Here is a 17,936-nt window from a genome sequence, read left to right as displayed (position 1 = left end):
AGCGATGTTACAGAGGAACGGCACCCAACTTCTTCTTCTAATAGCCCTGTGCAGTGTCTTATATTCCCGGACCGTCGGTCTGCCATACACATCCATGAGGTAGGGAGACATCACCCTTATGGACTGGTATGTCCTGTTAAATTCATATAGGCCACCGTATGTTAATTGCCAGGAGTTGTTAAAGCGTTACTTCCCTTGAGGGAAATCTGTAGCACGGATTTTGTTTAGTTTTGACTGATTCGAGTAAATTAGTGCATTAAACCAATTTTGGACAATCGAACCCATATTGTTTGGCTACTGCACCATGGTTGATGATCACCCATGGTGCATTAGAGGGGTTCAATTATCCAACATGTTTTAACGTTGTAATTTATGTTGTAATTACTTAATTATGTTGTAATTTGTCCTATGTGATGACTCAACAAAGAAATGTTTTAAAATATTTAAGCTGGTTTGACCTAGCTACAGACCAATGATTGACAAATATAACATAAAAGACGAAATGATATATTATAGTTTTTTTAAGAGAAATGGAAAGAGACTATCACTCTGCAACTTATGCAGCATTCCCCTTCTATCTGCCTCTAAAGGAGTAGGATAGTTCACCCCAAAAAGGTACTTTCTATCAATTACAAATACATACACACCCCACCTACCGGAGACTCCGCCGATCATCAAATTATTGGCTCAGGAATGCGACAAAACCAAAAACAATCTCCACGAATTCAAGGCTTCGTTCGTGGGGTGTGTTAATTGATAGAAAATAAGTCATTTTTGGGTGAACTACTCCTTTAAGCCAAATGTGAGGGGAATCAGGGGATAGTCTGCTCAACTGTCCGCTTGTTAAAACAGAATGCATTGCCTGGAGCGCAACAAAACAGACAACGGATCGGTATCATAAACATAATGAAAACATATTCTTACTCTTTGGCAGACCAACGAGACACGCAGATGGACTCTTTACCAGCGGATACAGCAAACTTCTGGGGCAGCTGTCAGCGCGACGGTACCTGGAATCCTTGATCGGAAAGCGAGTCAGGTGGGCATTTGTTCACAGTTGTGGTTTTCAACCATTTTAATATCAAGGTCCATTATGTGTTCGGTATTTGAGCCACGGACCACCATTTGATGAGTTTTAGCCTCTCAGTGAGACTCAGACCCAAGACTTAGAATATTTTGTTGTCGTTTGAAAAGATTGTGTCCATAATTCCATGCTGTATTGATGTTGGTTGGTACCAACATAACAATTCTTCTACATTCTCTAATTGTGTAGACTTCTTGTATTAAGTAGGCTAATGCAGATGTTTAACAATAATTTAACTCTTGAGAGAGTAAAATGAAACCAAATGGTTTCCATTTGGTTTAATTTTACACTCTCAAGAGTTAAAGATCTAATAAGGGTCCATTTGGTTACCAACTCTCTATCATTTAGCTGGGGACCACCTGGAACCCCCTCAAGGACCACTGGTGGTCCCCGGACCACTGGTTGAGAACCACTGGTTTTTATAGCAAGCTTCAAATAAATTGCAATAGATTAAGTGTACTTGTTCAACATTGTCAAATTAGTGTGCTTTATTGTGCATGTCTTTTCCTGAATCTCACCAATCAGAGATATTCCAGTCCTGAACAGAGCTTTTTTATTATTTATTTGAATGTTTTGACAATATCTGTTGTTATTTATTATTATTATTATTATTTTGTATTGGAGTTTGCCCATGGGGAAACACATTCTATCTTTCACCAACAGTAGGTTCACAATTCAAGAAAGAAAGAAAGAAAGACATTTTGCCAGGAGAGGGGGTGTGTGACAAGAAACAGATTAAAATGCATGATTATTGTCAATAGAAATCAGTTTCACTTGCATTCACATGGCATATTTAACATGTAACATTTAACAACCCTTTTTTTTCATCCTCTTGCAGTGATGACCTGAGTGACGGGGAGCCGGTGAAGCGCCACTCAGATGCAATCTTCACAGACAACTACAGCCGCTTCCGCAAGCAGATGGCTGTCAAGAAGTATCTCAACTCAGTGCTAACAGGAAAAAGAAGGTAGGCCTATGTGAAGTGTAGACAGTGGTGGAAGAAGTACTCACATTTTGTACTTAAGTAAAAGTACCAATACCACAATATAGAAATACTCTGTTACAAATAAAAGTCTGGTATTCAAAATGTACTTAAAAGTACAAAAGTATTCGCATTAAAATATACTTAAGTACTGAAAGTAAAAATACTTCGCAGAAAGTCCCATTTCACAAGTTTCCAAATCCACAAGCTCACAATGCGTCGCAAAGCGGCGCGTTGTGAGCTTCTGGATCTGCTATTTTCAAATAGCCTAAGCAAGCATAGGGCTCGGGTTAATGCATGTTTTGTAATAATGAAAATCTACAAAGTAACTCAAGTTTTCAAATCATTGTAGTGTAGTAAAGTAAAAGTACAATATTTGCCTCTGAGTGGGGTAGAAATAAAAGCATTGAAAATTGGAAACACAACAGTAAAAATCCTCAAAAGTGTACTTAAGTACTAGTACTTGAGTAAATGTCACTTTACTCCATTGAGTGAAGATCAGGATGGGGTGTTGAGGGAGAAGAGCCTTCTTCACCGCTGTCTGTCGGTTTGCCTGCCTGTAGTTCTGTCCGTCGCTATATCTGTCCGTTTGTCTGCATGCTCGCTTACCTGCCTACTGTAGTTAGCTACTGATCTGACATGCATTTCTCTCCCTACATCTTTGTCTTTTCCTGTTTCCTTTCTCTTTCTCTCTCTCTCATGCACACTTCGTCTCACTTATCAATCTTTCTTTATTCATGTTTGTGCATTGCTCCAATCTGTAGAGAACATCATCCATGTAAAGGAGCTGTGTTTGTTGCATGTAATTGTATGTTTAAGTTTGGTGTGCAGTGCATGATGTGTGGGCCTGCGTCATTTCCCATTGGTCTGTCTGTATCTCTGTGTGCTTATTTTGCGCAGCACAGACCAACACGTTCCTGTACATGGGTGCACGTGTGAGTGCACGCACACTACTTAACCACTTGAACCCCAGCATCATACTCTGGGGTTCAACAAAACGACCCGTTGTGAGCTTTTAGATCTGCAATTTCTGGCGTAGTAGAGGTTTGGTGTATAGTGAAAAAAGCACAGTACAGTTGCAACACAGGTCAGTTTTACAAAGTAGAGAGGGTTTAAGTGGTTACATTTTTTTTAATACCCCACGTCCCACCCAGCCAGCATATATACACAAAAGGTATTTGTGTGCGTGGTATTTGTGTACTTGTGTAATAACTCTCTGTTCCGCTTGACTCCCTCTGTTTTTTCACCCAATACTCCCATCTCTCCACCCCTTCACCCATATTCCCTCCCTACCCACTATTCCCATACCCACCCATCACACCCCTACACACCCCAGCCTAGAAGAGCCTGGTGCCAGTGAACCAGAGGATTACAGGAGTGAGCCCACTGCCTTTCAGGAGAGTTATGATGACATCAATGTAGACCATCTCATAAACAACTTAAAACTGGTAGGCTAGCACGTGTGCGCATACACACACACACACACACACACACACACACACACACACGCACACGCACACGCACACGCACACGCACACACACACACACACACACACACACACACACTTGCTTTTACCTATAAACACATTTACAAACACAGTCACACTCACTCACATTCAATGTGTTTATGACTATCACTCTCTCTATACCACTTCTTGTATCTCCTTCCTGCATTCTGACCTTTTCATTCTCTTTCCTTGCTTCCCTTGTTCTCTGGGTCCTGTTCATCCGCAGCCTCTTTGAGGAAGGCCAGTGTATGTGTGAATACCTCAAGTAATCTTCATAACACCGTCCATTCCAGAAGAAACCAGTATTACTCCAAAGGACATCCAGAAAATACAGTCCACTGTCCAAATGTGGTTATCTGTCCTATCTGTCAATCAATGAATCAAACATTCAATCATTGAGCAAAACTACCTGTTTACATTGTATATAAGATACGTAACACTTAATATTCTGGGACAGAGATAAGGCTGCACTGAAGTGTGCCCACGTGTAGTGCTGGAATCGCCCCCGGCAGTAGTACGGTCAACTTTGTGCCACTAATTCTTAACACAGCAGTTGCTCCATTGACTTTAAATGGCACAATTGTGCCGGTAACTTTGAGTGGAACACTTCTCCCATTAACCTTTTAATGTCATAATTTCCCCCTTAACGTTTAATGGCATATTTGTCCCATTGACTTTGAATGGAACAACTGTCCCATCAAAGGAACAAGGATGATCAGAGGGCTTGGGTTGGGTTTTTGGAAACCACAAACCTGATGGGACATCAATGAGGAGGAAGAGGAGGATGGACACATTTTGCATTATAATCAGTTTATACTATTCACATAGAGATTAAAGAGGCTAAACATGATTCATAAACCTGCCTAGAACGTATACTGATGTACACCACTCAACAAATAAAAGATGTTGGTTTATTTTTCAAAGCTGAGTTGTTTGTGTTAAGTTATTGATTGACTTGTACACTCTCTGTAAACAAAAGTAGTTTTTGAGATATCCTTTTTGGGACCAAAGTGTTGGACAGACGCATGGACCTATCAACCAACCAACCTACCTTTATTGCCTTGAAGAGACAGTGTTGTTTTTCAAAGAATGACTCATATCTGCTCTCACATATTTGTGCGGATCATTTTATGTATTGCTTGTTTACAATATAGATTTTCAGCTAGGTGGTGGATTTCATCAGCATTGAATTCATACAATGTGAAGTGCTCAGGTTCTTTCGCAGTCAAATTACACGAGTAATTTGAAGAGTAAACAGAATTAGCTAACAAAGACTGATGAGCGCATAGAGATGTTACAACAAACATCCTCCTTTACTGCTAGTGTTCACTGTTGGTGACTATTCTATTTGCAAAACTCGGATGAGTGCAATCAACTAGCTTTGTAGAATTAAATTAGAAGCAATCTGCCATCCAAGTTGAGCGCCTCTGATCATACCGACAGTCCATTCACAGAGCATCACTTCTCGGTCCCTTTACCAACAGTGTCTCTCTCGCTCTCTCTCTCGCTCTCTCTCTCTCTCTCTCTCTCTCTCTCTCGCGCTCGCTCTGTCTATCTCTCTCACTCAAACATGCACGCACGCACGCACGCACGCACGCACGCACGCACGCACGCACGCACGCACGCACGCACGCACGCACGCACGCACGCACGCACGCACACACACACACACACACACACACAGACACACACACACACACACACACACACACACACACACACACACACACACACACACACACTGTAGCCATCTGGAAACCAGAAGGTCCCCTGTTAGAAACCTTCATGTTAAAAGTGGCCTTGGGCAAGAGGCGACTGGCCCCATTAACTAACCTTAACGATAACCCTAACCCTAACCTCACACTAACCTAACGTTCTGAATAATGGTACGTCGGAATTATGAGTGGGCCCCGAATAAGACTCCAAATCCATAACTGCTCCTGACAAGCAGCTTGGTTGCCTCCAACATCGAGTGTATTATTGGGTGAATTCAACGCACATACTGTATAAAGCACTTTGGTTAAGGCGCTAAAATGTAGAACATACTTACAACCCTACCAATTCTTTGTACTTAATAATAGTTTCTATTATGCTCTCTCTTATCTCTCTTTTTTCACTACCTACCACGAAGCAGAGGGTAATAGGCTATTAAGGAGAAGGTTAATGAGATTCAGGTGGCACTCATCTCTTCAGAACATCATCCTCTTGTCTCTCTCTTGACCAAGACTCAACTACAACCCGGTGTGCACCAAAGGGCCAGATACATGTTAAATATTTGATAAATATTCAGATGCCACATGAAATGATTCATTGCATAAACTCATTTGAAATGTTTGTCACAAGATGGGCCTCTGTTAAAAACATGTACTGTTGATGTAGCCTACAGTTGAGTAGACAAATAAAGCTTATTGTATAATTTACTTAAACCCCAAGAGCCAACTCGCGAACTTAGACCATCGGGCAAAACTATCGAGCAAAGCACTGCTTATCATTCCAATGTGTCGCCTACTCGCCTTTGCTATTCGAGCTCCGACACTAGAATGCCTTGCCTGAGGATATCAGGCTAAATCGCTTCTGAAAACCCGCTTTTAACCCCCAACCTTCGCAGTTGTGATGTATCTTTTGTATTCATCTATTGTTGTGTTTATTGATTTATTTCTTGTGTTGTTTTTCTTTTCTGTTAAGCAAAACCTGCCTGTCGTGCTTATTAGTTTATGTCTTGTTTTGCGTTTTTTTCTGTTAAGGGCGACTTCACCCATTTTCAACCTTCATATAATTGGTCCTCACTAATGCTCATGATTATGGTACCATTTTTGTCTGCTCGGCCTGTCTCAGAGGAGTGCTGTGGACATCATCGATGGGGAATCCAAGCTAATAGAAACGGCAGGCTTTCTATTCCTGGGAAAGTTAGCATGATAATAATGGAAGCCATAGTTCTCGCGTTAATAAAAAAAAAAACCTGATGATGTCACTGGTAGGCGGTTTTCTGAAGTGTCCACAGCCCTCCTATGAGACACTGACCAAGTAGACAAAAATGGTATAATATGTGTCATTTCTGTTTTTTTATTATAAAAACCTTTAAATGACCCACACACTAGCTGAGTTTTTTTGATTGATTGATTGATTGATTGATTGAATATTTTATTAGGCAGAATGTAAAGACAGTACAGTTTAAACACTTTGTCTAAAAGGTCTGTCCAAAAAAGTCCTTGCGGTCTTGTTTCCATTGAGGGTCAGCAGCAGGTCAGAACATTCAGTACACAGATAAGTTCAGGCTGTACATCCCTGACCTGGTGTGTGTGTGTGTGTGTGTGTGTGTGTGTGTGTGTGTGTGTGTGTGTGTGTGTGTGTGTGTGTGTGTGTGCGCACATTTACGTGATTTCATATTACCAGCCTTGACAATCAAGTCTATTCCACCTGCAAAGTACAGTGTGGCTGCTATTCCATCGACAGTGCCCATGACGACCGCAGTGGCCGTACACAGGCACAGAACACATAATTGTTATGGGGTCATCATACAAGCCGCTCTTTGAATGGACTGTGCTGTAAGCAACAGTAACATACATTCAGCTATAACATATTCAGAACAACATTAATGTGTGAACAGGTTCACTTCTTGGATACAGAACAGTATCTCTAGTAGCCTACTGCCCAGCTGATGACTGCTGTACTGTTGCCTCCACCTTTGGGGAACCGTTAAAATAGCAAACTTTTCTCTCAAGGAATACATGTACAACTGGCTTGTTATGAGACAATATTTGTCTTGCAACAGTAGGAGGTTAATATCGGAATACTGATATATTATTGATTTCAGCTGTTACAATTCCAAACATGCAAACATGGCTTTAATTACTTCAGTCTATATTAGTAGATTAATGACTAGTATAAATATTCTATTGTCTTTTTTATGTCCAATGTATTTGTATTCAAGTTAATAAAGTTAACATAAGTATAACTAAATGCATTTAAAATTAAATAAAAAAGTTACTTTTCAGGATTCTAATTCAAAAATAGCAAAAGAAAAATCTGGATTCCTATTAAAAAGATAGCAAAAATAGCAGATCAAGCTCAAAACGTGTCAAAACTTGTAGATCGGCTACTTTTAGTACTTTTGTGTGACATAGAATTTCAAAGTACGGAATTAATTTAAGATAAATAAACTGTCCAACAGTATATGCAATGTGGCCCTCTGGAGTGAGTGTGGAAATATAGTGTCCCTCTCCATCATCAAAGTTGCCCACCCCTGCTCCAGATCCTTACACTGACCTTAACCACACCCACCCCACTTAGCCACAAACATTTAGTGGCTAAGTGGGTTTGGTGTGGTTAAGGTCAGTGGGTCAGACGGCAGGGTTAAGGCATTAGTTTAGTGACTAAACTAGTGCCTTAACCCAATCGTCTCTGGCTGTTCACAGAATGCATCTCAGCACCAGACACTGTTTTCTCTCATGCTCTGATCAGTGAATCGGGTTAAATTCACTCCAGAACGTCAGGTCAAATCTACCACTGCACACAGACAGAACAGTAGGTGTGCGTGGGTCCATACTACTCAAGTCAGGAAACTGATGGAATAGATTTGCTTTCAAATTAGACATGTTATTGCATATTGTCGCTAGGACACTAGGACTTACAGTATAATATGTATACATATTTATCATGAGAAATGCCAAATCATTAACGCCAGGGTTAAAGTGATTACAAATTCCTGCAAATTGAAGATACTTTTAACTTCTTTCAGCAGGCTTTGCGTTGCAGGCATGCTATGGTGCCCAAAAGCCCCCTGCCATTGAAGTGATGAAGTCTCTGCAGTAACCCTTAAATCACCCCTGACTCTAACATGACAAACCTATATTGGATTGAAGTAGGCTATATGATGTTTCTGATTGATCCTTGTTTTGTTGTTGTTGATCAATATTCATGCATGTATATGACTGAAGAACCCCTGTACGCGTTATATGGGGATACATATACATACATATTCTAATTCTTAGAAATGTTAAGCCAGTAGACCCTTGGAAAGCTAGTTACACAACTAAACCATAAATATTCCAACATACAGTATGCTAACTCCATCACCCACTGGGCTTCAGTGCAGCAACATTTTTGTCAATAATAAAGAACAATGAACAAGAATGGAATTCATATCAACACCTTTATTAAAGGTACTACAGGTAGAAAAGGTCACGTCACATAATATTTACAACAGATCATATGCAGAATATTTTATAATAACAAAAGCTGTAATACCACATGGCAAAGAAAATTATGAAGTTGTCTGTCAAAATCTATAGGTCCTATTTACTTATGCTGTCAGTCATTTGTAATGTTGGTCCTTGAACCACTGGATCAGTCCCTTAACTGTAGGGAACATGTGAGAGCGAAACCGGAAGCCATTTGGGGTCAGGGTCACATGTTTTACCAGTGGTTTCAAACGAGGGTTCATACTGGGCTGGTAGCCCAGTCCCTGGCAGATCTTTGCAGGCCAAAATAAAATATGGTATAAACCTGGGCCTCTCTCTCTTATATTTATCAACAACTCCACGATTTTCTCCCTTACTCCTCCATTGCAGTCCTGGAAGTTCTTGAGCAAAACACGCCATTGGCTGAATGTAGCGAGCTGTGATCTCATCCGGATCTCTGTGTTGATCCAGAGCTTGCATCCCAAGCTGAAGCCCTCCTCTCTGACGCACACATGCTGGCAAATACCTTCCGCCACCTTCCAGGTCACAGAGAGGTGGTTCTCACCTTTGCTGCTGGGCCTGAAGACCAAGTCTGCCTGGTGTATGGACCCCATTAGCTTCTCTGCATGCTGTAAGTTGATTATGTGGAAGTCAGGGAGGTGGATGATTGCACACTTTATATTGGGTGTTTGCTGTTGTTTCTTCCTGGGTTGTTCCTCGTCCTTCTTCTGGTCCTCTGTCTCCATATCAAAGTCATAGTACCTGTCCTTGGGAAGCTTCCACTCGCTCAACCTCTCTGTGTTGATCGTCATGATGCGGCTGTAGACCGTAATGCCCATGCACGCCAGCCCACCTTGACCCTCTCTTCAGGGTGTTTGACCACCTTGTTGCTAAGGAACCTGGTGCGAATGAACCCCTCTGTGCCATTGTCCAACCTGGCGTATCTCTCCCGTCGCGGCTGCTGCTGGTGAGCGATGCCCGTTACCACACTACTGATCAGCTTCCCTATATAGAAGCTCTCTGGTGTCTCCTTTGTGAGAAGGTTAAAGATCTGCTCAGTGTCTGGGACTCTGTAGGGATATGTATTTGGCCGCGGACCCCCATCTGAAAATATGTTGTGCCAGGGACCCCCAGAGGCAAAGATTTGTATTAAGAAGTTGTCACACTTTTTCAAGATTTTTCAAAAACCAACTTTGTGACGTGCTATGAGCTTGTAGATTTGCTATTTTTGAATGGTTAAGGTGGTTAAAATGATTGTGATTCTATATTAACTAATTATTCGTTATGATTTAAAGGACCCGTGTCAAAATAATGACTGTCTATTCAGATCTTTGGCCATACGATATATCCTAAATAAACACTGACCACTTTTCCATGAATGGCTTTATTTTTTGATTTCTTTACATTCTTCAAAAGTCATTACAACGTTACAGAACTTACCTGGATGCTGAGTTAATGTTTTCTGAAGATCATCGAGGTTCGGATGTCCTGGACATTTGGATTTTGTTCGTAAGTCAATCTTTTCTCTAAGGACTATTTTCAGTTCGACCTTTCAAATCAATCCTCATTTGAAAACGCAAAAGATGAAAAGTCAGTAATGTCAAGTATACCGTGAGTCATAGTCAGTGGGCTAAATATACCAGAACAACACGTTTTCAAACTTTTTCATGTCAAGGACCCCCAAATGAACATGTTTTTGGCTGCGGACCCCCATCTGAAAATATGTGTTGTTTAAAAAAAAATTAAGATCTTTTGAAAATAGCAGATCTACAACCTTACAATGTGCCGCGATGTGTTGTAAGCTTGTAGATCAGCTATTTTCAAATAGTTTACGTATACATGTAGGTTTAAAGTGGTTAAATATATTTTTGATGCTATATTAACTCGTTTTGCTGGGTACCCCCTTACACTATATAAATAAACTTTACTGTTAGACCAATATTAAGTACTTTGTTGCTTTTCCAATGGCGGAGATGACATTTTAAAACAAATAGCTTTAGTTTATTGTTCATTGCAGAAGGACAACAAGTCACTATGGCCTGGGCTATATGCTATAGAAGTTGTCAAAAAAGCGAATTCTTTAGGCTACATCTTTTAATTGCAAATAGCTAGTATTCTGTCAGGCTACTGGCTCTCTTCTCTTTGCGGTCCGCCTGCACTCCAAAACAACTTGAACTTGGGCCTTGGGGTTTATCTGGGGTAGTAGCCATGCTTCCCCAGATCGGAAAGTGATCCTGCAAATCAATCCATTGCCTACCCAAAAATCTTTGGGGTAGGCAATGGATTCTAGCATGATGGACTCCTTAACCACCGCACCGCACCACACCATCGCTGCATTCTGACTCCTTAACCACCCTACCACACCATCACTGCATTCTGTGATTCTGGCAACTGACAAAAGATGATGCGTAATCACTCTGAGTCAGTTTGTTTAAAAGTGTCAAATTGGCAGCGGATATTTGACTCATAAATGTCATGAGCAATGAGCTGCAGGGTGGAGTTCAGAAGTGGGCCATATTATTATTAGAATCCAAGGTCTCCCTGTTCTTGACCATGTGAATGGCTGTTCTTGTGCTTTCTAGTCTCACAGACTTCCATGGATTGTGATTACAGACCCCTTGGCTGTGGATCGAGGGTTTCCATGGACACATTTTTATTTGCTTTCACATGTTTTATAACAATGTAGTTTAACAAAAGAAAATGATACATACACTCAAATCAAAAACTCAACATATAGACACAGAAAATAAATACACAGATGACCAGATATAAAACACCATTGAATACAGTATATCTCTGCATGTCCGGCTGTATCGTATAAATCTATATTTCACACTATCCATATACCTTTATAACCAAAAATATATGTACGTGTACATAATATGGGGGAAAAAAATATATATATAACATTTGGACTCACACGTCATTCCCTCCAGGTCTACAGTCCACACACCCTACAATACAAACTTAGCAGACTGAAACTGAATGACTATTTACTAAATATAAATCCTATTTGTTACGTACGCCCATAAGTGAAATGTTTTGGAATATTATAATCCTTTGATAAAATCAACATTTTCCCTATTTATCATGGTACAAGTCCAACCGGTTTATCATCTAGCTATTTTACTTAAATGACAAAAGCATACTTTGGATGGAGGGAGATCAATCGATTTCCACACCCCAACGAGAAGCTTTCGGCTCAGTGTGACGGCCGTGAGCGCCCATTTCTTTTGTGCTTCAGGAATCCTCATTAAGGTGGTTGAATCCCGCAATACATATATGCTAGAATTATAGTTATTATTTTGTTGCTGTACATCTCTGTATCAGTCTCTCCCTCTCTCTGCTTCTTTTTCGAGGTGGCCATCGCTTAGTGTAGGGCAGGCTATAGGGCATAGCAGTGGCGGCCATTTTCTGGTTCCACTTCAAAATAATCAATACATTTTTCCCATTGACATTTCCAAAAATGCATTGACTATTTTGAAGTGGAACCAGAAAATGGCCGCCACTGCTATGCCCTATAGAGAGGCCGTCTGGAAATCAGAAGGTTATCAGTTCACCTCCTGGTCCACCCATGTCTACATGTCAAAGTGTCCTTGAGCACTTAACCCCTTTCAGTTTCCCTCGAGCGCTCAGCATAATCATCAGCTATGTAAAGCTGAAATGGATTTTCCCCCAGGAATAACAAACTAAACAAAGGTCTCCTGAGCTGGGGGCCCGTTTCAAGGGCTTATGTGGTGCTTTGTCTATCTTTAATACTAGAATTTAAGGAAGCACCTTATATCACCCAGTTTTCCTGAACAGTATAAAACCGCCTTCAACCGCCGAATCAGTCGTTTGTGTCGGGACCCCGGGTGTTTTTGGACCCAAATGCAGGAACTCAAAAGTAGAGGCAGGAAACCAAGGAGGACAGTTTAACGACGACTTTACTTAAATAATATCAAACAAAGGTAGACCTCACAGGGCGAAATACAGGACACAGGGGAAAACACGGACACTCGGAAACAAGCAACATGACACTACATAATGAACCAACACAAAGAGCAGTCACCGACAGTCTTAAATAGTCTCTGGGGCTCGTTAGCCAACTAGGAACAGCTGACACCCGCAGGTGAGTCCACTCAAGGGAATCAGAGACCAAAGAGGAGAGGGGAGGGGATGGGGACAGACCCAGGACGTGACAGCACCCCCCCTCCAAGGGACGGCTTCAGACGTCCCAGGACAGGGACAGGGGGTACCGAACAGGGCCACGGGCAGAGATCCTCGGACGGGACGGGACGGGTAGCTGCCAGGGCTCTGGCACTAAGTGGAGTGCAAGGCGCTCAGTGTCACTGGACCGCGGGGCACTGCGTCACCACCCGGGCAGCCCGCACCCGAGAAACAGCCCACCAAGCAGGGACCCCTGCCGTCGGCACAGGCGAGGGTGAGGGATGGACCTGCGAACTGTTACCACTCATCGAGATGGCGTTGGGCAGTGGAGACCTCAGGAACACTGGGCAGCAGTGGGAGCTCGATGGGGAGAAAAGGTGAGGACCCCTAGGGAGGAAGTAGGCACTGGGCAGCAACGAGTCCACAACTTCAGAACGTGCATCTTAACCGGGGATGACTCTCCAACCCGGCTTCAACGACGAACCGGAAAGCCATTACCCCAGGGAACAAAAGACCCGGTTGGCTGGCGACGTCTCGTCGTCGCTGGACCCAGGGAGAACTCAGACACCACTAATAGGGGCTTGCGACGCCGGACAGCGGCGGCACCGCGACATCAGCTGGGCAGCAAGGCACTCGAGAAACGGCTCACCAAGCAGGGACCAATGGCGTCGACACTGGCAAGGGCGAGGGACCTGTGAACCGTCACCACTAATCGAGGCGACCAGCCGGCCACAGTGACGTCTCGTTTTGCTGGCCACTGAGAAGTCGACACACCCAGGAGCAGGAACGGAGTACTCAAGGACACAGGGTGGGAGTTCCGCTGGGTCCAGAATGGTTGGTTCATTCTGTCAGGACCCCAGGTGTTTTTGGACCCAAATGTAGGAACTCAACTCAAAAGTAGAGGCAGGAGACCAAGGAGGACGCCGACTTTGACTTAAATAATAACAAACAAAGGTACGCCTCACGGCGAAATACAGGACACAACACAGGGGAAAACACGGAGATCCGAAACATGCAACGTGACGTGTTTGTATGCATGTGTGTGTGTGTGTGTGTGTGTGTGTGTGTGTGTGTGTGTGTGTGTGTGTGTGTGTGTGTGTGTGTGTGTGTGTGTGTGTGTGTGTGGTGCGTGGTGTGTTTGTGTGTCCATTCTCCCTGGTACTGGGTGATATGTGATTACTGCTTGGTCGATGGAGAGGCTTCACTCATTAAGCCTCATCACCGCTAAACTTAATGGACATACAGAGTAAAAATAGACAGGGCTACATCCTTTTAACACTGACCACCCCTGTATGTGTGTGCGTTTGATTACCACTTACTAAAGGGAAGCCGTGCCAGCAGGTACGGAAGAGAAACATTGTCAGTCATTTTGTGTGTGTGTGTGTGTGTGTGTGTGTGTGTGTGTGTGTGTGTGTGTGTGTGTGTGTGTGTGTGTGTGTGTGTGTGTGTGTGTGTGTGTGTGTTTGTGCGTGCGTGCGTGCATGCATGTGAGAGAGAGAGAGTGATTACTGTCATTTAGTAAAAGGAAGGTAGAGAAATATTGTTAGGCATTGTGCGTGTTTGGGTGTGTGTGTTTGGGTAAGTGCGTAAGTCAGAGCTGTTTTGATATATTTCGGTGCAAGTTCAAGTGCAAGTCTTGGGTTAGGCCTGTAATTGGTGTGCAGGGAAGAGAAATCTTGACAGACGTGTGTGATTCTCCAATTCCTGAACTTCAGTTGTCCAAACTTCATTAATAAAATAATATAAATGGGAGTGGATTGTGTAGCCTACACCTTGTGAGCTCAGTATATCTTTTGAAATGATAGGAAGTTGATCACAGTTTGCACCGCAGGCTCAGTGTGAGGAGTTCATTTAATTCGTGTTTCCTGTCTGTTTTTATGCCAGCGGTTGAGGGTTGGGTTGGCTTAGGGGTTTGACCTTTGAACATACGGCCGGGTTAGGTGGCTTGGTAACACTTTAGAATAACTATTCGTTATAAGTAGTTAATAGATCATTCATAAACTGTTAGTTAATGAGTTATTAATGACTTGTTAAGCATTTGTTAATAGTTAGTTAAGGATTAATAACAATGCCTTATAACTACTTAATAGATCATTTATAAACCATTAGTTAAGGAGTTATTAATGTCTTGTTAAATGTTTGTTAACAGCTAGTTAAGGAGTTGTAACCATGACTTATAGATAGTTAATAGATTAGTAACAAACTATTAGTTAATGAGTTATCAATGACTTGTTAAATATGTTTTAATAGTATGTTAAGGATTTATAAATATGCCTTATATATAGCTAATAGATCACTCACAGAGAATTAGTTAACTGACTTGTTAACTGTATGCTGATTATTTATAACTATGTCTTATGAATGCCTTATAACTAGTTAATAGATCCTTTATAAACCATTAGTTAATGAGGTACTAATATCTTGTCAAATATTTTTTAACAGTTAGTTAAGGAGGTATAACTATCCCTTATAGATAATTTATATATTACTCACAAACTATTAGTTAATGACTTGTTAATAACTTGTTAAATATTTACTACCTGTATGCTAATGATTAATAACTATGCCTTATATATGTTCAAAGGATTATGAACAAGCTATTAGTAAAACACTTACTAATGGCTAGTTAAGTATTTGTTAATAGTTAATATATGTTATTGGGTAGTTATTCTAAAGTTGCAACTACTCCTCATTTACTAACATGAGTTAAGTATTTGTTAATGGTTAAGATATGTTATTGGGTAGTTATTCTAAAGTTGCCACTACTCCTCATTTACTAACTATTAACAAATACTTAACTTACCTTTTACAAATCAATTGTTAATGATTTGATTCCCATCTACTAATACCAGAGACACGTTGTACAACAGCAAATGGGTGGTACAGAAATTTGATGTGATACTGTGGACATATTTCACATTTTGGTACCTCAACCTTGCTCTATATTTTACAAAATAAATATCACAGATGAAATAATGAACAATGTATGTTTAATTAATAAAGAAAACAGTTCAGAAATAACAAATGCATACATCTAAAATAACAATAGCAAATAAATAAATAGTCATATCAACAGTAATACAGTAATTAGAAATGGGACCAAAAGGGATACCTTCATAATCCCATCATAATCCGCCTCTACAGTCCAGATTACATATAGCTTTAACCAGTGGATATACAGCACACACATTAGCTTTAGCTTTATAGCAGGCCTTCTGCAGTAAGCAGTATGGCTACATCAACACCATGTGCTAAAATTGTAGCTATGCTAATATTGTAGCTAACAGGCTAATAAGTGTTCCCACATTATAAATCTTACTCTTTTTCATCAAACAAACACAAACAAATTCTTTATATTAACTAATAAACACAACAGGTCATACAGTTTGAATGGTTTTGCACTACATCACCTGAAATGCATAAAATAGAATACACAATGTATCAGATACAGCACAATGGTGTGTCTTGTCCACAATAACTGAACAACATCCTGCTCCTTTCAAAATAAAAGGCAGTTCAGCTTCAGAACTCCATTGAGACACACTGCCATCTACTGACACAAAGTGGTATTGATACTACACTACAGACTAGTGTAGTAAGTTGCATGAACTGCTGAACTGTATACGACAATAAAATAAAAATACATGGAACATACATGGAACATACATGGAACATACGTGGAACATTGCCAAAAATGGTAGATAAGAAATGACAGATCTACAAGCTCACAGCAAGACGCATTGCAACATTTTGTGAGCTTGTAGATCTGCTATTCCTGATCTGATATTTCTGGATGAAGAGAAACAGCAGAAAATAATTGCAACCTCACAAATTTCAAATTGAGGGTTATTGCTTCTAAAAAGGCCCAGTAAACACCTTGAGTGGCATTTTCTTGAGTTTTTCTTGAGCTCACACTTGAGCTTGTAGATCTGTTATTTCTAATCTGCTATTTCTACTGAATGAAGGAAAACTGTTCAGTTCATGCAGCTATACTTGTCTGTAGTGTAGTACCAATACCACTTTGTGTCAGTAGATGGCAGTGTGTCTCAATGGAGTTCTGAAGCTGAACTGCCTTTTATTTTGAAAGGAGCAGTATGTTGTTCAGTTATTGTGAACAAGACACAAGAGAAGGGGCCATTGTGCTGTACACATTGTGTATTCTATTTTATGCATTTCAGGTGATATAGTGCAAAACCATGAAAACTGTATGGACTGTTGTGTTTATTAGTTAATGTAAATAATTAGTTTTTGTTTGTTTGATGAAAAAGAGTAAGATTTATAATTTGGGAACACTTATTAGCCTGTTAGCTACAATATTAGCATAGCTACAATCTTAGCACATGGTGTTGCTGTGGCCATACTGCTTACTGCAGAAGGCCTGCTATAAAGCTAAAGCTATATTTAATCTGAACTGTAAAGGTGGATTATGATGGGATTATGAAGGTATTCCTTTTGGTTATTTCTATTTTACTGTATTACTGTTGATATGACTATTTCTTTATTTGCTATTGTTATTTTAGATGGATGCATTTGTTATTTTTGTACTGTTTTCTTTATTCATTAAACATACATTGTTCATTATTTCATCTGTGGTATTTATTTTGTAAAATATAGAGCAAGGTTGAGGTACCAAAATGTGAAATATGTCCACAGTATCACATCATATTTCTGTACCACCCATTTGCTGTTGTACAACGTGTCTCTGGTATTAGTAGATGGGAATCAAATCATTTGTAAAAGGTAAGTTAAGTATTTGTTAATAGTTAGTAAATGAGGAGTAGTGGCAACTTTAGAATAACTACCCAATAACATATCTTAACCATTAACAAATACTTAACTCATGTTAGTAAATGAGGAGTAGTTGCAACTTTAGAATAACTACCCAATAACATAAATTAACCATTAACACATACTTAACTCATGTTAGTAAACGAGGAGTAGTTGCAACTTTAGAATAACTACCCAATAACATAAATTAACCATTAACAAATACTTAACTCATGTTAGTAAATGAGGAATAGTTGCAACTTTAG

At 40.6% G+C, this 17,936-nt stretch overlaps 1 protein-coding gene across 1 annotated transcript; it reads left to right on the top strand.

Annotated features, from left to right (window-relative positions):
* vip (vasoactive intestinal peptide) lies at nucleotides 1-3,932 on the top strand. The gene is made up of 5 exons (XM_080449370.1): nucleotides 1-99; nucleotides 935-1,039; nucleotides 1,923-2,051; nucleotides 3,403-3,514; nucleotides 3,801-3,932. The coding sequence occupies exons 1-5, from the start codon at nucleotides 5-7 to the stop codon at nucleotides 3,807-3,809; spliced, it is 450 nt and encodes a 149-aa protein (XP_080305496.1). The 5' UTR covers nucleotides 1-4; the 3' UTR covers nucleotides 3,810-3,932.
* The last annotated feature ends 14,004 nt before the right edge of the window (nucleotides 3,933-17,936 follow it).

The sequence above is a fragment of the Gymnoscopelus braueri genome (genome assembly GCF_963280865.1).
Source record: "Gymnoscopelus braueri genome assembly, chromosome: 14".
NCBI lineage: Eukaryota > Metazoa > Chordata > Actinopteri > Myctophiformes > Myctophidae > Gymnoscopelus > Gymnoscopelus braueri.
The sequence above is the reverse complement of the archived record's forward strand: the minus strand, read 5'-3'. Positions and strand labels throughout refer to the sequence as shown.

Excerpts from the sequence above, each read along its gene's own strand:
- vip (XM_080449370.1), top strand. The coding sequence starts at position 5 with ATGTTACAGAGGAACGGCACCCAACTTCTTCTTCTAATAGCCCTGTGC. Across the intron at positions 100-934 it reads CTGCCATACACATCCATGAG|ACCAACGAGACACGCAGATG; the intron begins GTAGGGAGACAT and ends ACTCTTTGGCAG. Across the intron at positions 1,040-1,922 it reads TTGATCGGAAAGCGAGTCAG|TGATGACCTGAGTGACGGGG; the intron begins GTGGGCATTTGT and ends ATCCTCTTGCAG.